This window comes from Alexandromys fortis, unplaced genomic scaffold (assembly GCF_014885135.2).
Source record: "Alexandromys fortis isolate MF-2015 unplaced genomic scaffold, M_Fortis_MF-2015_v1.1 scaffold_212, whole genome shotgun sequence".
Taxonomy (NCBI): domain Eukaryota; kingdom Metazoa; phylum Chordata; class Mammalia; order Rodentia; family Cricetidae; genus Alexandromys; species Alexandromys fortis.
Window position 1 is genome coordinate 1,900,099 of NW_026068091.1, and position 27,847 is coordinate 1,927,945.

At 49.5% G+C, this 27,847-nt stretch overlaps 3 protein-coding genes across 5 annotated transcripts in view; 1 reads left to right on the forward strand and 2 right to left on the reverse strand.

The window, feature by feature from the left end:
• Cimip3 (ciliary microtubule inner protein 3) overlaps positions 1 to 5,175 on the reverse strand; it is a 75,205-nt gene extending 70,030 nt beyond the window's left edge. Inside the window, exon 1 of the mRNA XM_050122728.1 lies at positions 5,038 to 5,175. The gene's annotated coding sequence lies outside the window, so the exon portion shown is untranslated. The remainder of the gene's footprint in view (positions 1 to 5,037) is intronic.
• Taf8 (TATA-box binding protein associated factor 8) lies at positions 677 to 14,542 on the reverse strand. 2 transcript variants are annotated; one of them, XM_050122726.1, is made up of 9 exons: positions 14,437 to 14,542; positions 13,090 to 13,246; positions 11,770 to 11,868; positions 11,400 to 11,462; positions 9,752 to 9,876; positions 5,817 to 5,964; positions 5,038 to 5,180; positions 1,470 to 1,609; positions 677 to 1,200 (listed from the first exon to the last, which is right to left on the reverse strand). In XM_050122726.1, the coding sequence occupies exons 1-9, from the start codon at positions 14,473 to 14,475 to the stop codon at positions 1,188 to 1,190; spliced, it is 927 nt and encodes a 308-aa protein (XP_049978683.1). In that variant the 5' UTR covers positions 14,476 to 14,542; the 3' UTR covers positions 677 to 1,187. The 2 variants fall into 2 exon arrangements, with proteins under 2 accessions (XP_049978683.1, XP_049978682.1); XM_050122725.1 differs by lacking the exons at positions 677 to 1,200; positions 14,437 to 14,542 and adding an exon at positions 13,845 to 13,865 and having other exon boundaries at positions 1,466 to 1,609.
• A 2,599-nt stretch (positions 14,543 to 17,141) lies between these two features.
• Ccnd3 (cyclin D3) overlaps positions 17,142 to 27,847 on the forward strand; it is an 87,767-nt gene continuing 77,061 nt past the window's right edge. Inside the window, exon 1 of one of the 2 annotated variants that reach the window (XM_050122744.1) lies at positions 17,142 to 17,298. The gene's annotated coding sequence lies outside the window, so the exon portion shown is untranslated. The remainder of the gene's footprint in view (positions 17,299 to 27,847) is intronic. The other variant, XM_050122745.1, reaches the window with a different exon arrangement.

The window sequence follows — 27,847 nt, forward strand, 5'->3', positions numbered from 1 at the left end:
CATGGTGGTTCACGCCTGTAATCACAGCACGTGGCAGGAGGATCACTGAGCCTGGCATACAATGATTTCTGGGATAGCCTGGGCTACAGAGTGAGCTCCTGTCTCAAAAACACGTGGCACAGGGTAAGAGAGTGAGAAAAAAGAGGAGGAGGAGGAGAAGCAGCAGCCAGGGTGGAGTACAGAGAGAAAAATTATAGTGGGTTCAGCACTCCAATCCAAGGACGACTTATCCACTTTATGTCAATTTCCACGTGCCCCTGCCACTCTTCCTTGGATTTGGTTTTTCAATCCCTCTTTTCAAAACAAGCCAAAGACCTCAACTTTCTCTTTGAGGTATCATGTGGCACGATTAGTGGGAAGTGAGGGATGGTGTCTTCTCTCCAGGGAGCTGGGAGTGGGCGGATTCAGACTTGCTTCTTGACAGGCACACACTCCCTCCAGCGAGTGGGAATGTGGCTTTCCACCATCAGCTGGATTTCTCAGCTAAGCCTAGCCCTCAAAACAAGTCCCAGCCCCAGCTGCTAAGCTCTCTCCCTGGTGCTTAAAATCCATGGCTCCTCTATCAAGTCCTGGGAAAACTCTATCCTTCCCAAAAGGGTGCTCTGAGGCCCACGTTCCAAGGGGGATGACCCCACTGTGGTCAGCTTTAATCAAATGCTAGTCAGAGATTCAAGGCTCTGGTGGTCACCGTCATTATCTTTATTAACCCATGTACTCCTAGCTCCTGCCAGCCCCAGATCAGAGTTGCAGCATGGGTCTGTTTCCAACATGATGAGGGATACAAAGTCACTGTCTACCAGCCCAGCAGGGATCTTGGGGCCCAGGTGTAGAGAGAAGTGAGAATGAGGTTCTGGGCTGTAAATCAATGCCATGATTCTTGTGGATAACGAGGGGGATCTGGAAGATACACTTGGCAGTCTTCCTGGCAGGGCACAGAGCAGTGGACCCTTTCCTTCCTAACAATTTCCCTGGCCCTCCAGGTTTCAAAGGAATCAAGTCCTGTGATGAATTAATGAAGTCACCAGCAGACTCCGGCCTGTTTGCAAACAGGGTTGCCTTCATAGAAGGCTACTGCTAAAAAGACACAGCCCGGGCAAGGCCAAAAGCGCGCCACCTTCTTCTTCCCTCTGATCTCAGGCCCCAGGAAAGCGGTGTCCTCTCACTTACAGGGCAGCTTCCTTCTCAGCTCACGAGAGGGACCTAGAGAGAAGAAGAACCAGAGAGCCTGCCCCGGGGCCCCTCTCACTCTCCCAGGGGAGCACAGCTCTGGGCTCACAGGGTTGCCTTGGCACAGGCACTGAAGTGCAGCTGCTGCACGTGGGAGCCAAGGAGAGACAGGCAGGCAGAGGAAGATGACTCCCTCTTGCCCTAGGAGTGCTCACCAAGCTCATGCCCGCTGGTGAGCCTATTCCTACCAAGGAGCAGACAAGCAGACTGGAGCAGGCTCTGGACCCCAGCCTCCAACTCACTTCTTCCTGCGGATCTTGGGCTTCTTCACAGGGCGCAGATATGGGTTATCGATGATGCTCTCCTCCCCGTTCCGGCTGCCAGACAAGGAGGAGTTCTGCTGCAGGACAGAAGCGTTTTCCTTCTCAGCTCCGGGGCCATCCTTTGAGCAAAAGCCGAAATAGAGCAGAGCACCAGTAGCATGAGGAGAGAGGCTGTGCCCATAGCAAGAGCCGGCTTTGGTGTCATGAGGAGAGAGACTGTGCCCATAGCAAGAGCCGGCTTTGGTGTTTACTGAGAAAGGAGAAGCCGGAGCCACTGACTTTCCAGGGTGGCCATCTCTGCCCCAGGCTCAATGGGACCTGGGCAGTGGCTGGCTCTACAGGGAGCTGACAAAGTAGGGTGCTCCAGATCCTGACTCTTCAGAAGGTGGGGATGAGACAATGCAGGCCTGGGAGTGAGGGTTAGAATTTACACGCTGCAGGGAGGAAGCCTAACCCGATGGGGTAACAGAAGGAAGGCCGTCGGTACCTTGGAGTAAGAGACACAGAGCCAAAACAAACCAGGGCACAGGAGAGCTCTCCTAGGCCCAAAATAACATAAATCCCAACACATTTCTCTGAAGTCTCTCATTTCTGGCACTTGGAACAAGGGACCAATGACCGTATTCCAGCATATTCCAGAAGTGAAGGCAAAGCGGAGCCTGCAGACCCCACAAGTTCACATTGTCACTGTCAACGAGGCTCTTAGAGTGTCCTGGATGTATGGGTAATTGATTCTCCTTGCCTTATTAATACTTGTACTCTCCTTATTTTCCACACTCTTTGCCTTTAATTTATTTTTGTGCTTCTTTAAAGTGAGCAGTGGCAGGAGGGTCAGGACATGAAATTTCACACCAAAAATCTGACGTGGCCATGCAGGCCTAGCGACCAGGCGCTGAACCAGCATGGCCCCCAGTGACACGCCAAGGGTTCCCTGGAGGAACTGAGAGCCTCAGACCCCAACTAGCAGTGGCTGCTGTCACTGTGATACTGTGAACAGAGGATTCCTCTCGGGATAGTTGGCCTCGAGCTTACTGGCCTGAAGGCTCTGGATGGCTTCTAGAGGTTTTGCTACATATCCATACCACCCCATTAACTCTGTTCTCCCCAAAAAAGCCATTTTCCTGTAGAACACATGCTTCATTTCTCCCGCACTCACACTAAACCCAACGAGTGGACCTACAGCCATCAGAGAATCCCTCTTCAAAACAACTGCCACCAGACCAGCTGCGCTCATGTGGGACCAGGTGTGGGAAGTCTGTGTGGACACCCAGCTCCTGGCCTGTCTTAATTCTTTTTGTTGTGTTTTGTTCTTCAAGACAGGGTTTCTCTGTGTAACATCCCTGGCTGTCCTGGAACTCATTTTATAAACCAGGCTGGCCTTGAACTCACAGAGATCCTCCTGCCTCAGCCTCCCTGAATGCTGGAACTGAAGGTGTTGCCTCAGTTCTTAAGGGTACAACAGAGTATCACCTATCATTCCCTCCATCGACCACTGCTTCACATCCAAACTCCACCAATGCTCAGAGGCCACTTAGACTGTGCCTTACACATGTCCTCAGGTAACAGTGAGGGTGACGTGAAGGGCTGAAGGGTTGGCTCCAGCTCCCACAAAGGCAGGATGCTGGACACTGTGGAAATGTATACTCTGGTCCCCTTCAGGTAGCTTTGAGACAGGAAGTAAAGCATCCAATTGACTTAACTACTTGTAGAAAAAGTGAGGGGTTTGCACGAGTTCCTTGGGCACTTGGGCAAGGCTGGAGGACACCAACAGCCCTACCTGTCTCACGACTGTCCATTCCACTTCTAAGCCAACAGCTCCAAGTCAGACTCCAACCATATCCTCTCTCACCGCCAGTTCCCTGTTCAGATTCCCAGCTGCTTGCTTGACAGCGTCATAGACGCATCCCATAGGCACCTCACATTCAATGTGCCTCAGCTTCCTCAGGTACCCTAACCTTAGTCCTCCCATTGTGGTGACAACGTTACCATCCTTCAGGTGCTTGAGCAGTGAGTTCTGCAATCCCACCTGCTTCTTTTCTGTCACTCAATTCTCATCTGTTAGAGGGACATCATCTTGGCTTTACCTATCAATGCAACCAGACCATTTCCACTTTCCCTGCCATGCGTACCGAGGAGAAGGACCCCCATCTCTCCCTGGCCTACATCACTGTGGCAGCTTCCTAACAGAGAAACACTCCCTCGGGCTCGCTCACACAACAGCCACTGGTGATGCGTCCAGAAGTTCAGAAATGTCCCTCCTTGGCTCCACGCCCGCCTGCAACTTATCTCACCCGGCTCTGGAAACAGTTGGTCCCATTAGACTGGCCCTTCCTCTCCCTTCTCTGTCCTGGCTCTCCATCCCAAATGCTGGTGTTTCTCAGGTCCTCTGCACCAGCCGTTACTTCTACGAGGACCCTCTTGCCCAGAGAGTGGCATAGTTCCCCTGTCCTCTCCCCTATGCCCCTGGCTTAGTGGTCCACTTTGAGCGCGCTACTCCTGAGAAGCACAGCCTCCATCTCACCAGGTGCTGCTCTCTCCATGGCACTTTCATCTTGAATACTCGGAGTGAAGACTTCCTTCTCCCACTGCACATACTGGCTCTCAAAGGCAGAGACTTTATCTATGGGGTCACTGCTTTCCTCTCTGCAGCCAGAACAGTGTCTGACAATGGTCACTGCAAAACGGGTGCTCACTGAGTGGATGACTGGCGCGGTTTCTCATCCAAGAGTAAAAAAACTTGTTCAAATGTAGGAGAGAACAAAAAACAATTAACCACTCTAAAACTAATGGTTCCTTTATGTTTAAGGACCTGGAGAAAGGGGCCAGGGTTAAAGTGCCCCATAGCAAGAGTCCCTGAGAGACACACTGACATCAGGAGATAAGAGGGCAGTTTAAAACTGGTCACTGAGTGAAGCGTGATTGTGTATCCTGATGCAATCCCAGCACCTTGCAGGAGGCAGGATCGGGATTCTTAACACATGATTACATTTTGCAGGCCACCAGAATATAACAAGTCCAAATAACTGTCTTTTTTAAAAAAATATACTTTGTATAGAAGAGTGTGTGGCTGTATGGCTGTACAGTCTCAAACAGCAGAGGGGTAATAGTTAGCTTGCTCTATTAGCTTGCTCCACCTCAGCCTGGCCTAACAGATGCTACGCTCAGAGCCTGGAAACTCCACCCTGAGCCACAATCAGGCATTGGTCTCTTAAGGTTGTGACTCAAATGTCACCTTCTAATTCTTCCACCCCTTCCACAGCTCTGTCTGAACCTTTAGCTTCGAGGGCGGGGCTTTGTTGGTCTTGCCTTCTATGAGTTTCCGAGCACTTGGAACAGGGTCTGGACCTGCAGTGCTCATCAACATTCGCTACGCAGGCGACTCCCAGGATGTCTCAGAGACTGGTCTCATAGGCCCATCGTGCAAGCTTCTAACAGACGGCCAGAGGCCTGGGATAGACCTAGGAGCAGTTCAGTTCCCAGGGGAAGGGGCCTAGTGTAGGACAGGCTGTTTCAGGGTACTGTGAGGCAGGCAGAAGGGTGAACCCACCGTGCTGATATGAAGAGCGATGTTCTCTGTGTCTGTCTGCTCATCCTGTTCCGAGGAGTCTGTCTCTTCCATCTGCTGGATCTCCAGCTCAGAGGGGAGCAAGGCCGTGAGGTAGGGGATGGTGAAAGGTCTGGCAGCAATCACTGGGGATTGGAAGAGAGAGACAGGATTCTGTCAAGCAGCCAGAGGGAGCCAGGTACAAATGCTGCCCGGTGACCATGACCTGGAGCTAGTTAATTCCCCTTTCCCACAAGCCTCTATGTTCTGCAAAGACAAAGCTAAGGATTGCTAACTCACAGGTCTGGATGGGCTGCCTGAGGGAAACTTTTAGCACCTGGGGCCTCCAGCCACAGTGACTCTAGAGCCAGGCACACAGCAGGCACCGAGTGGAAGCTTCCTGAATGACTAGACCAAGCTCCCCATTCACCTCTGCATAACCCGAGGTCCCCTATGGAGATGACTGACTTGGTCAACAAAGCCTAAATGAGATGTAACCCAAGAAAGGAAGCTGAGAGGCAACTGGCTGCAGATGCCAGTGTCCCTCCTACCAGCTGCCCAGGGCTCAGCCACCAGTGAGGTAACCTAAACTCACTGCCTTGAGCAGCCAACAGTTCGGAATATATCTCGGGGCCTGGAGGAAGGATCCAGAGATCTGCAGAATAAACTGCACTAGAGATAAACACAAAGGCTCACTCATCTCTCCCCACCACAGAGAAAAAGGAAAGAGGGTGTGATTATCTCAAACAACAAAACAGGCTCCCACAAGGGGTGACTCTCACAGGGGAAAGTGCTGACGTCATCCTTGAAAAGACTCTGGGTCTCGCCCGTCTTGGCCATGAACCGGGTGAGGGCTCGCTCCACGTCTCGCCTCTGAGATGCAGCCTTCTCTCGCAGGACCTGGTAGTCAGACACCGGTTCACGGTACGTCTAGAACAACAGAGACACCAGGCTGAGCCTATGCCGCCTTCAATCTCCTCAGGCCCGGTCTAGCTGCAGCTGTGTCCTTCTGAGAACACGACCTGCTAACTAACATGGAGGGAAGCTATGTGAAGATCGGCATGGGAAGAAAGCAGAGCGAGCATCTCAGCCAACAAAAGTGCAAATATTTACCACATAGTTCACCACGGCAGCCAGCCGTAGGTGTAACACACAGATCCTCCAGGAAGACTAGGAGCCCCAAGGAGCCCTGACAGGGACCTCTGTTCTCCCAGAGTAACTTGGCATCCTAGCGTATGAGTGGTGGCATTTGCACTCTGTGCCGTCCTCTTGTTTTCAACCCACCCTCTCGAAACTAGACTACTGGTGTGGTGCCCTAATCCAATCACCCATCAGGCAGATCTCAGTGAGGTCAAGGCCAGCCTGGTCTAACAAAGGGGAGGGAGGGAGGAAGAGAGAGGGGGAGAGAAGGAAGGAGGGAGGTAGAGGGAGAAAGAAGAGAGGAAAGGAGGGAGGGGAGGAGGGAAATGAAAGGCTGAGGGAGGGCGGCCTGTAGACAGTGGTGTTCATCATGTGCATAAAGGCGAAGCAACTCCCTGCACACCACACACACACACTCTGTGGGTGACTGCACGCCCTCACAGAGAAATTAAAAGTCATTTTCTAAAAAGGAAAGAAAAACAGACTAAGGCTGTTACTGTAAATGCCACTGAGACGGCCGAGGACAGGCGACTCCTCCCAGTTGGTGCCTTGTTGGCCATCTCTGGAGAAATGCTCAAGAACCCGTAAGAATGAGAGACTGTCAAATGTCCTAAACTGTAATGTCAGGGATGACATTTAACACTGACCAAAATAGCAAAGGCATGTTTTCATGACAGAAAGGCAGGTTTTTCCCTCTAAAGACTTATCAAGGGCTGGAGAGTTGGCACAGAGGTTAAAAGCACTTTTGTTCTTGTAAAGGACCTGGGTTCAAGTCCCAGTCCCACAGGGAGGCTCACCACTTTCTCAGGCACCAGGCATGTATGTGATACACAGACAAACACACACGCAAAAACCTCATATACACAAAATAAATCTAAAAATTAAAATAAGGTTTTTCAAAGATTCCCCCTGGTGTTGGAGGTCCTTCTGTCTATATGTTGCTTTTATTGGTTAATGAATAAAGAAACTGCTTTGGACCTATAGCAGGACAGAACTTAGGTAGGGGGGGACGATGGAACTGAATGTTGGGAGGAAGAAGGCAGAGTTGGAGAGATGCCATGGAGCCGCCAGAATCAGACATGCCAAATCATTGCCGGTAAGCCACTGCCATGTGGCAATATACAAATTAATAGAAATGAGTTAAATTAATATAAGAGTTAGCCAATAAGAAGCTAGAACTAATGGGCCAAGCAGTGTTTTTTTTTAAATATTTATTTATTTATTATGTATACAATATTCTGTTTGTGTGTATGTCTGCAGGCCAGAAGAGGGCACCAGACCTCATTACAGATGGTTGTGAGCCACCATGTGGTTGCTAAGAATTGAACTCAGGACCTTTGGAAAAGCAGGCAGTACTCTTAACCACTGAGCCATCTCTCCACCCCCCAAGCAGTGTTTTAATTAATATAGTTTCTGTGTGGTTATTTTGGTTCTGGGTGGCCGGGACAAACAAGTGGCCTCCTCCTCCATCCCCCCACCCCCAGTCTTCTAGTACTAGAATTATAAGTATGTAACACCCCACCTGGCCTGAGCAGCTTGTTTTGAAGATGTATTTTATTGTGTATATGTGCATTGCTTGTGCAGGTGCCTGAGGAGGTCAGAGGCATTGGATCCCCCGGAGTTGGAGTTACAGATAGCCGTAAGATACCTACTGTAGGTGCTAGGAGCCACACTTGGGTCCTCTGGAAGAGCAGTATGTGTTCTTACACTGAGCCATCTCTCTAGTCTCCCACAGAGCATTAAAAGGAGGCACTTGGGAACATGGTTACTGTTTTACAGTCCACTGAATTGTGTCATTTACAATCTTCCTTATCACACATAGGAACAGGATTTCCTGACAAGTCTAAAATCATCCTAACATGAAAATCAGATTTTGAATATGTGCATTAAAAACAGAATCTGGGCATAACGGTACATACCTGTAATGCCAGCACTGGGGGGACCACAGGCAGAATAATGACTACAAGTTCAAGGCCAGCCTCATCTACAGAATGAGTTTTAAGCCAGCCTATAATGAGTTTTAGGCCAGTCAGGGTTACAAAGTGACACCCTGACTCAAAGCAAAAAACTAAGCAACCAAAATGTTGTAGTTATTTCAATGACATCTGACACTCAGTAAGTTGAAATTTTTTTTTAATATTTAATTATTTATTAAGCATACAATGTAGTGCTGGCAAGGAAGGCACCAGGTCTCATTACAGATGGTTGTGAGCCACCATGTGGATGCTGGGAATTGAACTCAGGACCTCTGGAAGAGCAGCCAGTGCTCTTACCCTCTGAGCCACCTCTCCAGCCCAGTAAGTTGAAATTTTAATTGATTAATTGATCTATCTATCTATTTTGGATTTTTTTTTTTTTTTGGTTTTTCGAGACAGGGTTTCTCTGTGGCTTTGGAGCCTGTCCTGGGACTAGCTCTGTAGACCAGGCTGGTCTCGAACTCACAGAGATCCGCCTGCCTCTGCCTCCCGAGTGCTGGGATTAAAGGCGTATGCCACTATCACCTGGCAAAATTAAAAATTTAATTTTTAAATAAAAAACTTTTATCTATTTTATGTGTGTGTACTGGGAGTACAACTTCTGTTTTTTATAATTTATTTATTTATTTTTTAATTTTATGTTCATTGATGTTTTGCCTACATGTAGATTTGTGTGAGGGTGCTGGGTCCCCTAGAACCAGAGTTATAGACAGCCGTAAGCTGCCACGTGGAAGCTGTGAAATGAACCTGGGTCCTCTGGAAGAATCGCTGAGCCATCCCCCCAGCCCTAGGAGTTTAACTTCTATAGGCTAGGCCAAGTGTTTTGCCACTGAGCTACTACCCTAGGCCCTAGCTTTGAAGATTTTATTTTATTTATTAATGTGTAGATGAAGGCGGGAGAAGAAGGAATAGAGAAGGGGTGAGGGGGAAATGCTCACATCCATGCAAGTACCTGTAGAGGCCAGAAGAGGATGGCAAATCCCCTGGAAGCCAACTGCCCAACATGGGTACTGGGAATTGAACTCCATTCTTCTGAAAGAGCAGCAAGCACTCTTAATTGCTGAGCCATCTCTCTAGCCCTGTTTTTGTTTGAGACAGGGATTCACTAGCCCTGGCTGTCCTGGGATGTAATAGAGATCCTCCTGCCTCTGCCTCCCAAATGCGATGAGTAAAGGCCTGTGCCAGCACACCTACTCACAGGTTCTGGATGTAGCTTTTTCAACAAGGAGAACCATTAAAGAATTTAAAATGGCCAGGTGGTTTTCATTCCAGCCCTTGGGAGACAGAGGAGGAGGATCTCTAGGAGTTCAGGGAATCAGAGTGAGTTCAGGGACAGTCAGGGTTGTTACACAGAAAAACCCTGCCCCCCCACAAAAAAATTAAAGTAAACTGACCTAAAGATTGAACTTGGGATTTAATATCCTACACCAACATTTCAGAAAGAAAAGCAGAGGCCACAGCAAGGCTCCCACCCAAAAGGTTACAGGTTTTTTCTGGACTTGTTTTTTTAAAATAAGGGTGAGGTTATTTGGCACTGCCACCAGCAACTGTTCACCACTGCGTTCACATCACTCACAGCCCCTGGCAGCTCCACCACTCACCGGAGTTTTGATGTAGGTGTGGGGATCTGGAAACTCAGGAAAATGGCTGGGGATGTGTGGTGGGTGGGGTCGGTTCTGCCCTGCAGTGAGGGCCTTGGGTGTTACTGGCTGATTGGTCACCGGAGCTGCAACAGAATCACAACGGTTACTCTCCAACCCTGCATTCCACAGACGACAGTCCCGTTCAAACCCCTCCTGTCACTGGACCGTGACTAAGCACCTTGCTCTTCACTGATAAAAGGCCTTCCAGAACCTTTTCAGATCAGCCCTGCCAGGTAATCTTGCTTGATATTTCAATCTGTGACAATCCGCCTGTAAGCCCCTTGCATCAACAGAAGAGTGGCCGTCACCAAGCCACCGCATGAAAGAACACACTGAAGTTCATTAAGGGCATTAAAGAGGCTGCTGGCTATCTTTCCAGGGACCGCGAGGGCACTAGGAACAGTGTTCAGTGCAGCTTTTACTCGGCATGCAGGAGGCCCTGAGGTCCAATCCCCAGCACATACACACTGTTCAGAGACCCCAAATAACAAATATTGAGCTGGGGAAAGTGTGGGCTTAACAACTACAGGGTGGGAAGGGAAATGGTGCTTTCTACTGCCTCTCTCCAATGCAGGTGGCAAGATGGTGACCAAGCCAATCGCCAGGACCCACATGGTGGAGGGAGACAGCCTCACAAAGTTTCCTCTGATAGTCACATGCACACACACAGTAAACAGATGCAGTATCTAAAAAGATGCCAATGCAAAAGAGTAACTTTAAAAGACAAATACAGCAATTCACCCCAAGTCCTAAAGCAGTTACTCCTTACTTAGCTTAAGTGACCTACTTATCTAAAGCAGAATTAACCTTCTCAACAGGGATATGTTAGACATAGTTCTTTTGTTTGCTTGTTTTTTGAGCCAGCATCCTGCCTGTGTAGCTCAGGTTAGCCTGGTCCTTATTATGCATCCCCAGTGCACTAGAGCTCTAGAGCACCCCTCACCCTCACGAGTAGCCACCAAAGAGCAGCAGTTCGGATGGTGCAAGCCACAAAGCTGCCTTTAAAACATGAAAGCAGGGCTGGAGAGATGGCTCAGCGGTTAAGAGCATTGCCTGCTCTTCCAAAGGTCCTGAGTTCAATTCCCAGCAACCACATAGTGGCTCACAACTATCTGTAATGGGGTCTGGTGCCCTCTTCCGGCCTTCAGGCATACACGCAGAAAGAATATTGTATACATAATAAACAAATAATTAAATAAATAAATATTTACGAAAATAAATAAAACATGAAAGCAATGACAGGTAAGTGGGTACAGCTGCACGCCAATGGAACTTTATTCACAAAAGCAAGCAGTGGACCACATTTTGCCCACAGACCCTAGTTTGCCAACTCTGATCTGCAGAAGCAAGAACTTTTATAGTCTTCTCGTATTGCATCTGCTCTTCAGGGCTGCAGTACAACAGCAGGAGCTCAGAAATGGTTTAGCTGTGTGGAGACGAATCTTCACACTGTAATCCCACTGCCCAGATCAAATCAGGCTGTGGGTGGTTAACCCCTCCCAAAGACTGGAAAGGAGCCTGCAACAAGAACAGCTGCCACTCTGAGGTCTACCCTATCTCCAACACCTGAGTACTCACTAAGTGCCTGGGTTCCAAAGCCACTTACGTGCAGTGATGACCATCCTCTGAGACCGTTTTGCATAAGCAGGAAGAGTGTCCACATTGAACCCTGGGGACAAGAAAGACAATCACTGCCTAGGCCCGTGAGTGAATACAAAAGGGACGTTCACAGTGGGGAAAGGAGGCTTAAGCTCCCAACTTAGCCACTATTCTGCCCCTTAAAAGATGCTCCACAGAGTCCTCCAACAAGGACTTAGGGGTCTCTTCCTCTTAACTTCCTAAGCTAAAAGCAGATCAAGGGAAACAGGAGGGAATCCATGAACACTCAGCAGACACCCCAAGCACCAGGCTTTCCTCCCTCCCTAGTGGCCCCAACTCAGAGATGAGAAAGCAGGAGATGCTGGAGATGCGCTCACCCATTTCAACCAGTGTGACCACGATATCCGACAGTGTGGGCTGGGTCCTGGCTGTGTGCTCGCAGTAAGACTTGGCACTTCTCCCGATTTCTGAGATGTCTACGAGGGTCAAAGGTCACAGTTCCTCCCAAATTCAACATAGGGTTACCAGTGAGTCACAGTTCTACTCTACATACACACCCCACGAGCAAAGGCAGGGCTCAAACAGCACTGTGTACACTCCACATGGTAGCCCAATTCTCAACAGTCAGAAGGTGGAAGGAGTCTCTCCAGTGAGACTCCAGTGGATAAACCAACTGGGGCACACACATCACATGGAGCACTGACGCTTGTTCTCACAGGTTTCCAGATGGCCAGCTGTTCTGGCCTCTACTTCTCCAGGGCTAGGGTTATAGTGCGCCCACCCTATCCAGCTCTACAACGGGGTATGTGTTCAGCCCTCAAAAGGAAGGAAATCTATAACATGGGTAAACTTTGAAACACTGTGTTAAATCACATAAGCCAGGCACAAAAATGACAAGTAAAAATTTTCAGATTCCATTTATCTGAAGTAAAGAGAAAAAGCAAATAAAAAGCAAAATCAAAATGGCTCAATGGTAAAGGTGTTTATTGCCAACAACAGGAGTTCCATCCCTGGGTCTCATAGGATGGAAGGAGCACACTGATTCCCACAAGTTATCCTATGACCTCCATATCTGTGCTATGGCAAGCATACAGTCCCCACCATACACACAACCAATAAGAGTAATTTTTAAAAGGATATGGTATACACATACACACACACACACACACACACACACACACACACACGTGCTGGTTTGAAAGAAAATGGCTCCCCAATGGAGTGGCACTATTAGGTGTGACTTTGTTGGGGTAGGAAAGGCCTTGTTGGAGGAAGTGTGTCATTGTGGAGAGGGCTTTGAGGTCTCCTATGCTCAAGCTACTCCCAGTGTCACAGTCCATGTCCTGTGCCTGCAGTATCAAGACGTAGCCAGCACCATCATGTCTGCCTGCATGGCACCATGCTCCCAGCCACAACCATAATGGACTGAACCTCTGAAACTGTAAGTGACCCCAATTAAATGTTTTCCTTTATAAGAGTTGCCGTGGTACAGCACTGTGAGTGCACACTTAATGCCAATGATTAAATGACAATATTGCTACATATCTCTTACCACACATACAAACATCAAAACAAACAGGTCCTATGCTACAATGGACGATTTTTTTTCTTCTGTCTGAAGGTAAGCCTCGGCCTTCCAAGAAAAGGGGGGCAGTATCTAAGATGAGAGTTTCTGAAGCTGGGCTCTCGGTACTCACAGCTCTGCAGCATCTCTGTCAGTGTTTCCACGGACGCTTTCTCCGCACTCTCAAATCCGGCCTCGGTCAGCAAGGAGCTCACAACCACTTGCAGAGTCCTCCTCCGGGCCAGATGGTAGTTATCAGCAGGGTTAGTGGACTGCTTACTTCCTGGTCTCTGGAAGCGGAAGCCCACAAAGAGGAGACTTTTTACCGCTAGGCCAGGATGAAAGCACAGAGTGCACACACCATCGATGGCAAACAGAAGTCTCAGTGCGTAGTTCACTCGGGCTGGCCTATTGCTGGATGTGTAGCCCAGGACCACACTGCCATCCTCTAACTTCCGCCTCCTCGGCATACAAATTACAGGCATGCAGCAACTGTGGCCTGGCTAGCAAAGGTTCTCCTGCTAAATATTTATCAGTGTCTGATACTTAGAATTACAGATCTCACCAAGTGAGTAATAACTGAGCATCCAAATCCAGAGGCTTCCAATAAGAGAAACACTACTTGCTCAAAAAAAAAATTATGTGTAGATATGTGTGGTGTGTGTGTGTGTGTGTTCATGTGAGTGCAAGTGTTTCAGGAAGCCTGGAGAGAGCGTCGGATTCCATTATGCTGGAGTTACAGGTGGTTGCAAAACGACCCACCGAACTCGAGTGTTCTGGAAGAGCACCTGCAGGTCTTAACCACTAAGCCATCTCTCCAGCCCCTTCACTTCTTTCTAGAGCAAATTATCAGAATATACACACAAGTCGGGTAGTGGTGGTGCACACCTTTAATGCCAGCACTTGAGAGGCAGAGGCAGGAGGCTCTGTGTGTCGGCCTAGTCTACATCTACAGAGCGAATTCCAGGTAGCCAGGGCTGTTCCACAGAGAAATCCTGTCTCGGGGGGGGGGGGACAAAAAAAGGAATATATACACGAATTATGAGACTGGACTAATAAATCTACTGTCTTTTGTTCCATCCACACCACTTCATTAACACGGAAAATGAAAACAGCAACACCGGACGCAGAGGAGGGCTAAAGTAACCTCAAAGAAAGGCGAGGAAGGTAAATATTTTGAAAAGGAACCCCCTCCCAACTTTAGCTGGCCAGTAAGAGGATGAAAACAGCCTCTTCAGACCAATCAGAAGGCGTTCCGGGTTCCCACCTGGGAACGAGCCAATCACGTCTCAGGTGCACCAATTTAGGAGGCCGCCGCCAAGTCTCTAGCAGCGGGGGACGCAATTGGCCAGGAAGACTGAAAACCATCGGATTTCAGAATGGGTTTGGGTTTCTCGGTCCGAGATTGTGGCCCAAACCATGGAAAAGATCCAGAAGAGCCAAACCCTCTCGACTTTACCTCGCGCCTCCCTACCCTTACCGTTCCAGAGCCACCAGGCCCGGCCGCCGCGTCGGCCATCTTGCTCTCACGTAGTGCGCGTGAGCGCGAGGCACGATGGGACTTGTAGTTGGGGTGGGAAGGTGGCGAAAGGCGGGGCCACAGGTGCCCCGCCTCGCGGAAAAGCTCTAAGAAATGTGGGGGGCGGAAGGGATAGGTCGGACTACCCCAGCTCTTGTGACTCTGTGTGAGCCAAGGTTTCCTGGACCTTTAGGCGCTATGGCAATGGCTCTGGAAAACACTCTGTGGGTTACACCGAGTTAAAAGGAACCTTTTTTGGCTAGAAGCCAGCCATCTATAATCCTACCACCTTGAGACTGAGCCTAAGGATTGGGAGTTCCAGGCAAGTTTGGGACTACATAAGGAGACCTTCCCTGTCAGAAAAATAAGTAGATAGTAAAAAGAAAGCTGTTGAGATGAAATAATTTCTTATTAAAAATACACTTTCGTTTTTGTTTTTTGTTCCCCCCCTCCCCCCCGAGATTGGGTTTTCTGTGTAGTTTTGGAGCCTGTTCTGGCACTAGCTCTGTAGACCAGGCTGGTTTTGAACCCACAGAGATTCACTTGCCTCTGCCTCCCTGCGCCTCCATTCCCGGCCATGTTTAATTATGCATTTGTTTTTGTTGTTTGTTTTGCAAGACAGGATTGTCTCTGTAGCTTTGGAGCCTGCCCTGGAACTAGCTCTTTTAGACCAGGCTGGCCTCGAACTCACAGAGATCCTCCTACCTCTGCCTCCTGAGTGCTGGGATTAAAGGCGTGCGCTACCACCATCCAACTAAGAACACACTTAATAATGCACTTTTGAGGGCTGGAGAGATGACTCGGCCACTAAGAGCACTGACTGTTCTTCCAGAGGACCTTGGTTCAATTCCCAGCTCAATAGTTAAGAACATACACCATTGTTGGAGAGAATCAGAGTTCAAAGTCTTAGCATCCATGTTGAATGGCTCACAACTGCCTGTGACTTCAGCTCTGAGGTGATCTGATATTCTCTTCTGGCATTTGAGGGTATTCACTTGTGCAAAAATACACACACACACACACACACACAAATACAATAATAAAATTAAGTGCTTTTCTTAAAAATGCATACGTTTGTTTTATGTGTATGATCATTTTGCCGGCATGTACCTCTGTGAACCCCTTGCATGCCTGGTGCCAGAGAAGGCCAGAAAAGGACTTTGCTTAGCCTAGAACTGGAGTTGCAGACTGTTGTGAGCTGCCAGGTAGGTGCTGGGAATTGAATCCGGTGTTTCTTTAACTGCCGCAATATCTCTCCAGTCCTTAAAGGCACATCTGAAAAGGTTCTAGAGGCTGAGTGCATTAGCAGTGACCTCACTCTCTCAGAGAGGGCCTTCATACCGGTTGTTTTGTGTGAGCCTGTGTTGTATGTAGCCTGGCTATGTAGACTTGCTACATAGCTGAGGATGACTTTGAACACTGTGGTGGTTTGAATATGAATGGGCCACATAGGTTCATATATTTGAATGCTTAGTCACCAGGGAGCCGCACTATTTGAGAAGTATTAGGTATGGTCTTGTTGGAAGATGTGTCAAACTGCGGGTGGGCAGTGCTTCTCTCTCTCCCCTCCCCCATCGCTCCCCCTTCTCTTTCTCTCTGCCTGCCGATCAGACATAGTGTGGTGTTTTCACCCTCACGTATGCTGCTATGCTCCCCACCAGTGGGGATGACTGTGGACCAACCCTCTACACCTACAAGCAAGCCCCCAACTAAATGCTTTCTTTTATAAAGCTGTTGTGGTCATGGTATCTCTTCACAGCTATAGAACAGAGATGAAGACAGACCCTCCCCAGATTATCCTACCTTCCCGATAAACCTTCTCCAGAGTGCTGGGGTTACTGGAATCCACCACCATACTCCATTTACACAGTGCTGGGGGAACTCAGGGTTTTCTTACATGCTAGGCAACTACTCTGCCAGCTGAAGCTTTACTCTCATTACCAAGCTCCTTGCGATTCCCGGCACTATCATCTCTAGCCCTCAGCCTGCGACTGCTAAGTGAACGAGGAAGCTTGTCTCTTGTCCCTCCCACTTCCAGTATGTTGAGTCCGTTTTACCAACTTCAGCCTCTCTGGACTGGAAATTCCTCAGGAGAGACCTTGCCTCTTCTCATCCCTTCTGGCGGGGCGGGGCGGGGGGGGGGGGGGGGGGAGGGAAGCCTGGCCAGATGAAATCACTGAGCTTCAGTCCTTACACACAGGTGACTCAGGTGACTCTGGCCACATTATCTAACCTCACTGTGCCTCAGTTTCCCTGCGTGATAACTGGGGGTGGAGTGAGGTAACAGGTGTTGCAGCGCCTGGCTGTGTGGTAAGAGTTAAGAACTCAAACCTGCTGCTTACTTCCTGAGTAACGTGCACCACGAATTGCAGACGCCCAGAAGGCATCCTCTGGAGTGTGTACACCTGAACTTGGCGAAGCGGCACTGCGCCTCCCACCACCACTACCTGGGGCCGAGGATCAGGTCTGTAGACCTCCGGTGGAGTACAGATTAGAGCTGGATAAGCCTCTCCTGTCTGCTCTGGGGGTGTCAGGGACCAAACCCCAGCGGAGCGCAGCACCCAGCTCCTTTGTCTCGCCCGCCCCCTCGTCCCCACTTCCTGCCCAGCTTCTAGCTAGTGATCTGCGACGCGGTGCAGACTTTGTAAACACGCCGCGCCTGTGGGATGGACACTCGCTCTGTTTGGGTGCTGCGGAGTGCACGCCCCTGTCCTGTCCGTGGCTGGCGGCTGTGATCACTCCTACTGCCCAATAACAGATGTCCAGCAGCGGGAGAGAACGTGAGGCTACCGTCAGAGCTCCGGGGGACTCATCTGCCAAGAGGTAGGCTTGGGGAACTGGAGAAGCCAGAATAAGTGTGACGTTCGCATCGGCTGCTTTGCCTGGATGTCACTTAGAGTCCAGGTTGGAGACCTGGAGGTGGAGAAAGCAAGTGGGTGGTGAGAGGACGGGGGACTCTAACAAGTGGGTTCAATCGGTCATCGCGCCGCTCTCCCCTCGGTTTTGGCCCCAAAAGCTTAGTTCACTTTCCCACTGAGTGTGATTTTTTTCACCGGAGAAGTCCCCAAAGCCTTGAGCCTCCTAAACGCGTGTGCATCCTCACAGCTACCCGTCCAGGCTGATGTGCAAGCCCGAGGGTTTAGCAGCATACATCAGCTTTAGAGGTCGGAGGGCCAACCAGTATGTGTTTGAGTCAGCCAGAGCCAAAAAAGGGGGCCAAAAACTAGAACTTTACAGACGGTTCCTGAGGAGCTGATGTGTACCTGGTCTCAGCCGTATGCGTCTTCTAGTGTAGACCAGAGAGTAACTGAAGGCGGGCACTGCTGTTGCAGGGAGGCAGTGTTCATTGGCACTGGCTGTGCACCTACTGTGTGCTGGATACTGTTTCTGTTTGCGGCTGACTATCTCAGCCACTGCTGGTGTTGGTCTCAGGTATGACAGAGATGCCTGGGAGGCTGGGAAGGGGACATCTGGGTTGGGTTTCAGAGGATGATTGTTGACCTCAGAGAGAATCTGGTGGGAAGTCTTGGAGGTACTTACTCTCCAGAGGTAGACTGAATCAGAATGGTTTACTGGGCACTGAGATATACTGGTAACTGGAAAACAGTTCCTGCCTGTCCTGTCCTCACTCACTTCCAGGCATAAGGAAGTGGGAATAAACAGGAGCAGAGCTGGAGCCCCTGAATCCAGTTGTGCGCAGCTGGAGGGTGCCCCTGGGGGTGATAGGACACCCACTCCCCATCCTGGGCCCCAGGACTGTTTTTTCCAGCAAGCCCTGTCCTTTGTCCATCACCACAGCGTCCTGTGGGACTGGTCCTGGGTGGGGAAGTGGTTCTTCGGCTTCTCTCCCGAACGCCCTAGCACAGCAGGTTACACAGTCATTTAGCATCTTCTCATGTAGCCACACTCTGCCGATGTTGGGGACATCATGGAGTAAAATCAGAGTTTCAAGCCAGAGACTGGAAATGGAAGGCATCTCTGATCATTCCATTAGGGCTCCAGTCCATGTTTAACCCTTGAGCCCATGGGCATGGCCTTAATGGTTCCAACCTTTTTCTTGTGTGTTTCTCTTCATAGATGCTAGCACAGAGGTACATAGCACCTTCAAGGGGTTATGCTGTTTGGATGTAGCATCTCATTTAATACCTCTGATAGCTGTATTCAATCATCAACTAGTATTAGCTCCATTTTATAGAGGAGGAAGCTTGAACACAAGAGGTAAAGAGAGCTCCTTAAAGAGGGAGCAAGAACTGAATGTCAGGGAGCTGGAGAGATGACTCAACCGTGAACAGCACTTACTGCTCAAGAAGAGGACCCAGGTTTGCTTCCTAACACCCACACAGTAACTCACAACTACCCATTTCCAGGGGTTCTGATGCCCTCTCCTGGTCTCTGCAGGAACCAGGCATGACCACGGTACATATACACACATGTAGGCAAATGCTCATACACATAAACAAAATAAATAAATCCTTTTTAAAAAGTAAAGAAATAGATGTCAAGCTGGGTGGTGGTGGTGCACACTTATAATTCCCAGCACTTCAGAGGCAGGGACAGACAGAACTCTGTCAGTTCAAGGCCAGTCTGGTCTACTGAGTGAATTCCAGAATAGCCAGGGCTACACAAAGAAACCCTGTCTCCAAAAACAACAAAGAGAAGAGAAGAAGAGAAGAAGAAGAAGAAGAAGAAGAAGAAGAAGAAGAAGAAGAAGAAGAAGAAGAAGAAGAAGAAGAAGAAGAAGAAGAAGAAGAAGGAGAGAGAGAGAGATAGATATGGGATATCAGAAAGGGGCCTTAAATCCAACTCACTTGAGTTGGGAGATGTGTTCTTTCCTCTGAGACAGGGACTTGCTGTTAGCCCAGGCTGTCCTCCAACTCCCAATCTTGACCTGATCTCCCAAGGGCTAGGATGAGAGATACCCATCACCACATCCAGGTCAGAGTCCCTGCTCTTGGCCTGCTTAGCATGCAGCTGAGCGTGTGCTAGCTAAAGGAAGTCTGGGTTTACACAGACACCAGCACTGTTCACAGAGTCCCCTGAAGGTCTGCTCAGGATTCTGGGGGCAGCACAGCACAGAGGCAGTATCCTTTCTTGTGTGGATGTGGGTGTGTGCAAGGTGTGATGTCACACACGTTTTGTCCCAGCTCTAGGGAGGGAAGTGCAGGCAGATCTTTATGAGCTGGATGCCAGCCAGGTCCACATAGCAAATTCTAAGCCAGCCAATGCTACATAAAGAGACCCTGTCTCAAACACACACACAAAACTTCCTTATTTTACGTGTATTACTGTGTTGTCTGCATTCTTGTCTGTGGATCACATGTGTGCCTGGTGCCCACAGGAGCCAGAAGAGTGTGCTGTATCCCCTAGAACTGGAGTTGACTCTGTGAGCTATCATGTGGGTACTGGAAATCAAATCTGGGTCCTCCAGAAGACCAGTCCATGGTCTTTGCCACTGAGTCATCTCTCCAGCCCTCAACTTACTTTTTTGAGGCAGAGTTTCGCACTTGAACCTGGAGTTGGCCGTTAGCTAGCCAGCCCTGGAATCCGCTTGTCTCCCTCCCTGTTCCACCTCACTGCACATGTTTTACAGAGGTTTGCAGCTTGTGCGTAACTGCTTGGGATCTGAACTCAGTCCTCACGTGGGTACAGCAACTACCTCCCCCACGAGCCATCTCCTCAGTCCCATCTGTCTTTTGAGATGGGTCTCATAACACCAATAGGCCTGAAACACGGATGTAACTGAGTGTGACCATGGGCTTCTGAGCTGTCTGGCTTCGCCTCTGAAGGGTGCCAACATTACAGGCATGTGCTGCCACGCCTGCTTTGTCGTGTGCATGTTCCAGCCTAGAACCCCACATTCTAAAACCCAGGAAGAGCGTTCAGACTTGGTATCTGAGTAAAAGGATGGCAGAGAAGTGGGAGATGCTGAAGCACTGCCCCCTGAACCCCATGTCACTTCATGAGGCGGTGCCCGTGTGTCTGCCCACTTCCCGCAGGCTGGCAGAAGGCCTGTGACATGGGTCCCTCCACAGGGAAGCCTCCCTGAATTCACGCTATTTTCTCTGCCTCCTCTATGAAACATTCGGCTCCTCTAGGGAACCTCCTGCACAGATTTGGGGATGCCCAGCACTCGGGATAAGCCAGTGTCTGTGAATTTGGGGAAGGGCTGGGGCTACATAGTGAGACCCTGTCTTAAAAACACCAACTTGGCTGGGCAGCGGTGGCCCGCATCTTTAATCCCAGCACTTGGGAGGAAGAGGCAGGGGGATCTCTGTGAGTTTGAGTCCAGCCTGGTCTACAGAGCTAGTTCCAGGATAGCTAAGGCTGTTACACAGAGAAACCCTGCCTCCGAAAAACAAAAACACCAATTTATGGGGCTGGAGAGATGGCTCAGGAGTTAAGAACACTGGCTGCTCTTCTAGAGGGCCTGGGTTCAGTCTTCAATGAGCATGCGGCTGCTCACGATGTCTGTAACTCCAGTTCCAGGGGATCTGAAGCCCTTCCTTGGTTTCGACTACACATACACATGGTACACAGACATACATACAGGGAAAACATCCATGCACATAAAATAAATAAAACTGCTTTAAAAAATAGCTAAGCACTGATCCCAAAAAGGGGTGTCTGTTGAGATGGGTGTCGATGTTGGGGTTTGAGGGGGAGGTAATAATGCAAACAGAGGCTGCTCTGCCCCCCTTCCTCTCTGCTCCGAGTGTGGGGTGCAGTGGAACCCTGAGCACGCCCCCTCCCTCCCCATGCACACCCCCACCCTCTGCCCTCACTTGTCCACAAAGAACAGGCTGTACCCTTGAGAAACCACAAGAGGAAGTTAGGGCGGCTTGTGGGTGGGGAAAGTTCTGGGACCTCTGCCAGGTTTCCCTTTCCCTGCAGTAGGTATGTTTATCTCGCCCACGAAGACTTTTAAATTTTAAATCCTCCGAGTTTCAAAGCTGTCATTTCCCATCCGGGTCCCACTGCTGGCCCAGGGCACCCTTTCTGTGGTGAGATTGGAGTCTGTGTTTCTGTTCAGCAGTCTCTGGTCTCAGCCCATCGCCTTTTTCCCAAAGTGCCCCTAGAACCTTCTAACTCTGAGGAACATGGTTCCAACAGCCACGTAGGGGGTTCAGAGTGTTCCCAGGGGCGCCTAAGCATTTCTCCTATTTGATACTCGCTGTAATTCAAGGTAGTGCATACTCTGCCTCTGGGTTATCAATGAGAAAAACAGTTTAGAAAGGCTTAAGAACTTGACAAAGCCACACAGCTAGTCAGTGGCAGAGTCCAGGGCTGAAGGTGGATCTAGCTCAGTTTAGAGTATCTGCTTTTTACTTTTCCGTGATAGAAGTTGTGATCTAAAGTTTTGTTGGTTTTCAAGATTGGGTTTCTCTGTGTAGCCTTGGCTATCCTGGAGCTCCCTCTGTAGACCAGGCTGGTTCAAACTTGTAGAGATTGCCTGCTTCTGCCTCCTGAGTGCTGGGATTAAAAGCACGCGCCACCAATACCTGGCTTATCTTTTTGCTTTTATTTTTTATTTTTTAATTTATGTTTTAGGTGAATATATTTTTTGGTTTTCTTATTTTTTAATAATTTATTTAAATTTATTTTATCTACATTGGTGTGAGGATATCAGATTCCCTGGAACTGGAGTTATGTGAACTGCCATGTGGGTGCTGGGAATTGAACCTGGGTCCTCTGGAAGAACAGTCAGTGCTCTTAACCGCTGACCCATCTCTCCAGCCCTCTTTTTGCTTTTAAATAATGCTGCTGGGACTGAAGAGATGGCTTGGTGGTTAAGAGCACTGGTTGTGGTGCACTCCTTTAATCCCAGCACTCTTGAGGCAAAGGTTGGAAGATCTTTGTGAGTTCAAGGCCAGCCTGGTCTGGTCTACAAAGTGAGTTCCCAAACAGCCAAGCTGTTTCACAGAGAAATTCTGTCTCAAAAAAAAAAAAAAAAAAAAAAAAGCTTTTCCAGAGGACTAGGGTTCAATTCCCAGCATCCCCTGGGCACTCACACAGGGTATGGTGTTGTGCCCTTCTTTAATCCCAGCAGAAGCAGGTGATCTCTGTGAGTCTGTATAGTTTCAGGGCTACTTAGAGACCCCATCCTAGAAACAACAGAAATACACAGGCTATTCTTCTAGAAGACCCGGGTTCGATTCCCAGCGCTTACATGGCAACTCATAGCTGTCCTCTGTGACTGCAGCTCCTTTTACTGAAGCCTATGAATCTTGATCGGGTTCATTTTCTCTGGTAATTAAAGAATTAAAAAGCAGGAGGACCCCAGGTAGCACCAGAGAAATCTCAAACACTACAAGCGGAGAGCAGCGGTCAACAGTAGAAGAAGGGTGTTTCTTGGGAACGAGGAGACATAGAAATGCAGTAGACATAGAGAAAAAGACCTTCTGCACAGCAGAAGGGGAATTTAGAACTTGGAACTCATCTCTTCTCAGGGGCTGGAGGCTTTCTAAGTCTCTGAAGAGTTTTTCTCCCCTAATGTAGGTTGTTTAGTTTGAAGAGCGACAGGGTGGTTGATTGGTCCATGACTGTTGTGTACCATGTCCAGTCCATCAGCAGGGAGTCTACTGGTGGGAAGGAGACACCTACAGTGCCTTTGTTTTAAGCTGCTGGGCTGTTGTCTCAAGGAGGGTGAGAAGAAGCTGTTCACTTTGGGAGTTCAGGCCAGCCACTACCTTGCCAGAGCCCTTTCCATCTGTCTGCCTACCAGGAAGAAATCTGTGTCATGCCTCATTCTGACCCTCCTGGGCACCAGAGACAAAATACTTATCCACATAAAAGTTAATACTCACACGTATAAAATGATGACGCAGTGTGATGGTGTGGAGAGGGGAGGGGCCTGGGTAGAATGTAGAATAGGAACAAATTCTTTGCAAGTAAATTTTTTGAAAAAGGTCACTGGAGCTGGACAGTGGCTCATTGGTTGAGTTAATGGTCCACTGGCTGTTCTTCCAGAGGATGTAGGTCTGGGTCCCAGCATCCTTGAGGATGCAGGTCTGGGTCCCAGCACCCTTTGGGCACTGCACAACTGCCCATTACTACAGCTACCGGGGATTTGATACCCTCTCTGGACCTCTGTGGGCACCTGCATACATCTGACAAACAAATAATTTTTTAATTAAAAGAAAAGGAAAGCCAAGTTGGTAAAAAAAAAAAAAAAGATAAAATACAATGGTGTTTGATGAGGTGGTAATGCCTATGGTCCCAGCACTCAGGAAGCTGAGGCAGAAGGATCATTGGAAGTTGGAGGAGGCCTAGGCTATGAAGTAAGAGCTTGTCTCTAATCAGTAAGTCAATCAAACAATCAAGCCATTGTGAAAAAGTGACGTTAAATTCCAGAACACTGACAGAGATATGTGAAGTGTTTGAGGTAGTTCTGGGAAGCATTGGAATTTAAAAAGGCCAGGCGGTGGTGGCACATGCCTTTAAGGCCAGCATTCGGGAGGCAGAGGCAGGCAGAGCTCTGTGAGTTCTGAGGCCAGGCTGGTCTACAGAGCAAATTCCAGGACAGTCAGAGAAATCCTGTCTGGAAACCCCTCCAAAAGTGTTTATTTTATTTTAAATGATGTATTACTGTGTGTATCTGTGCACATACATGCAGGTGCCTGCAGGCTGTGAGCCACATAACATAATGTGGGTGCTGGAACTGAGCTTGGGTCATCTGCAAGAGCGGCACCAACCTTTTTTTTTTTAAGGATTTATTTATTTATTATATATTTAGCATTCCTTCCATGTATACCTGCAGGCCAGAAGGGGGCACCAGATCTCATTATAGATGGCTGTGAACCACCATGTGGTTGCTGGGAGTTGAACTCAGGACCTCTGGAAGAGAAGTCAGTGCTCTTAACCACTAAGCCATCTCTCCAGCCCTCAACCTTTTTTTTTTTTTTAAGAGATTTATTTTATTATGTGTATGGTATTTTGCCGTGCTGTACATAGACCCACAGGCCAGGAGAGGGCACCAGATCTCATTACAGATGATTGTGACCCACCATGTGGTTGCTGGAAACTCAGGAAGGACCTGAGTGTTCTTAACCTCTGACCCATCTCTCGAGCCTTGAGCAGTACAAACTTTTAACCTCTTTTAATCTCTCCAGCCCCATAACTATTTTCTTGAGTGGTTGGATTTTGTTTTATTCTGCTTTTCAATCTTTTTGGCTTATTATTATTATTACTTGATTCTCACCAGATAGCGCTGCTACTATCCTAAGTAGACCTGGCTGTCCTCGAATTTGTAGCAATCCCGTGCCTTTTACTTTCCGAGAACCAGTCCGAGAACTCACAGTCATGGAAAGCGCCACGCCCACTTGGCAAAAAATGAGAAGACTTTCTAACAAATAACCGACCCCGGCTTGATGACGTGAGTCTCAGCCTCCGGGATCTAGAGCGCATGCACGGAAAGCCTCTGCCAGAGTGTCAAGGCGCAGAGTCCATCTCTTTCCGCCTGGAAACTGGGTTGCTCACCAGGGCCCCCTTGCGTCATCGCTCGGCCCGCCGCCGGCCCGGGCCCATGGTTTTCACACTCCGTCCACCAGATGGAGCTGTTGCCCAGAGTGTCGCTCCAGGGGCCCCTATTGGGTGAAGAACCCCACCTGGTCCTTCAGGCGCCAGCTGGTTTCCTGGGACCTCTGTCCGCCCCCCCCCCCCATTCCCAGCTGTTTACACAGAGAGCTGTTCCGACCGGACCTGGCAGAATCTCCATAAAATGTGTTCTTAACAGCTCTGGCCCAAGTGTGCAAGCCTGAGAGAATTTGCTCCTTTCCCCAGGCAGGGGCCTCCCCACATCTCGCCCCCCCCCCACCTTCCTGTGTCCTTGCCACAGAGGGACCCAAATTGCGCCAGCGCCAGCGTGTCAGGGAAGCTATGCTGGAATGGCCGTTCCTACCCTTCAAAGGGTGTGACACTTATATTGGTGCCGGTAAAGGGACCTCGGAAGCCACACCTTTCTGAAACTATTAGCCTTCTGCAGCCTGACCAGCTCCCACGCTGGGTAAAATTCCCCAACAGTGTCTCCTGAGATTAGACTGAGCCAGGCTCTCAGAAGGTGGGGCAGAAGAAGATGTTGGTTCCTCCCATCCTGGGCCCGATCTGATTGCTGCCGATCAGACCTTTAAGAAGGCCATAAAGGGCCCAGGTGTGGCGGTGCAGGCCTTTAATCCCAGCACTGGGGAGACAGAGGCAGGCGGACCGCGGTGAGTTTGAAGTCAGCCTGCAAACTCAGGCCTGCCAGGCATGCATAGTGAGAGCTTGTTTCAGAAAAGCCAGAGACAGAAAAAGAACAAAGAAAACAATACAGCCAATGGGTTCTAGGGACTCAGCAGACAGAGCCCAGGATGAGCGAGATGCCACAGGCACCTGAGGACTGCCCCTGAACGAATCTTGCTAGTATTACCAAGCTCTTAGTAATCCATTCTTTCCTAAACTCATCCCTCAAGAGACAAGGGGACCGGAAAGCCATCTTAGCTGCGAAGTAGCCTCCGCACAGAGACCTTAGGCTCCCATGGCGCAGCTCGGCAGGAAGGCTAACTGGGCTGTTCAGTCACAAAGGCAGTTCCCCATGCATTTCACTGTCTGGTGGAGTGGCGAGAGAACGGTCCCGCGTGGACAAGCTGCCCAGCCCTGTGTGCTGGGCTCCTTCCTGGCTATTTCTTCGCCTGTTGTTCCTCCCTCACAGTAGCTAATAATACTAGCTAAATACTTACTATATGCTAAACAGCATCTGTGTCCTTGCAGTCCAGTGAGGGGGCGGGGCATGCCGAAGCTCGAACCCAGGCTCGAACCCAGGCCTTTGCGCATGCTAGGCAAGTACTATGTCACTGAGACCCAAGCGCCAGCAAGACAGGCATTTCTTTTGCCTTTACAGATGATGAATCGGGCACAGCCTAGCTAACCTGCATTGGATTTGAGAGAAAATACACAGCCCAGCTTAGCTCCAGGCAGGCCACAGATGCTCATGCATGAGGGTTGCTGTCTTCATAACGAGAGCGAGCAGCGTTTTCCAGTAGGGGTGGGCATGAGACTTATCCAAAAGCAGTCGTCTGGTTTCTTTTCTCATCATCCTGCCTATAGCTCCCTCCTTCCCTCCCTCCCTCTATCCCCTCCTCTCTCTCTCTCTCTCTCTCTCTCTCTCTCTCTCTCTCTCACACACACACACACACACACACACACTCCTTTATTTTTAGACAAGGCCTTACTATGTAGCTCTGGCTGACCTGAAACTCACTTTCTTTCTTTCTTTCTTTCTTTCTTTCTTTCTTTCTTTCTTTCTTTCTTCTTTCTTCTTCTTCTTCTTCTTCTTTTATTTTTTTTTTGTTTGTTTATTTTGATTTTTCGAGACAGGATTTCGCTGACCTGGAACTATCTCTTGTAGACCAGGTTAGCCTCGAACACACAGAGATCCACCTGTCTCTGCCTCCCAAATGCTGGGATTAAAGGCGTGAGCCACCACATCCGGGCCTGAACCTCACTTTGTAGTCTAGGCTGGTCTTGAACTCACAGAGCCGGCCACTGACTCTCTGGTGTTGGGATTAGAAGTGTGTGCTACTACGCTCCATATATTTTTAAGGCACGGTTTCATGTAGCCCAAGCTAGCCTCAAGCTTTCTCTGTAGCCAGGGATGACCTTGAGTTCTGACTCCTCCAACTCAGGCGCGCACCACTACACCTGGTTTATGTGATGCTGCAGATCCATCTCAGGGCTTGGCGTGTTGGCTAAGCAAGTGCTCTACCATCCAGCCAGAGCCCCAACCCCACAGTCCCCCCCTTTTTTTAGAATAAAAATAGACCTGCAAGTTCTGGCCTGTGGGGAGAAGGTTGGACAGAGTCCTTGAAGTTGGGGCAATCCCAGAAACTCCCAATTCTGGCCCCAGCGTTTACTGCTCCAACTCACCCTCCCTCCAGTTCTCTGCTCGCCTCTTTCCAGGCTGCTCCTCCCTGCCCCTCCCCTGGGCTCCCGGAGTTCTGGGAAAGGAAGTCAGGCTGGGGCCTCAGACAGATGCAGGCCTTGAGCATCCACTTCAGCTCCAGCTGGAGGAGGGAGGCCCCGCCAGGGGAGGAGAAGGCACCTGTGGGTCCATCCGCCTGTGCCCTGGAGGGTTCTGTCTGCTGTCACAGACTCTCTCCTGAGCTCTGGTTTGTGGGGCTTGCTGGGCTTGGTGCTTGAGTGCACTTTGAATAAGACCGCAGTGAACAGTACTAAATTGGCTTGGGGGTGTTGGTATTGGGAAAGGAGCTGTTTGCTCCCAGCGGCTGGCTCAGAAGCTCAAGGCTCCCCTTTCCTCTCAGCTCTGCCCTCTTCCTAAAACACACCCTCTACAGACCCAGGAACCACAACGGAAAGGCTCTTGGGGTCAGGGGTCACG

Coding starts and splice junctions, on each gene's coding strand:
- Taf8 (XM_050122726.1), bottom strand. CDS start 14,475: ATGGCCGACGCGGCGGCCGGGCCTGGTGGCTCTGGAACG. Junction 11,463..11,769: donor GGTCACACTGGTTGAAATGG/GTGAGCGCATCT, acceptor TCTTGTCCCCAG/GGTTCAATGTGGACACTCTT. Junction 1,610..5,037: donor TCGCTCTTCATATCAGCACG/GTGGGTTCACCC, acceptor TTTTGCTCAAAG/GATGGCCCCGGAGCTGAGAA.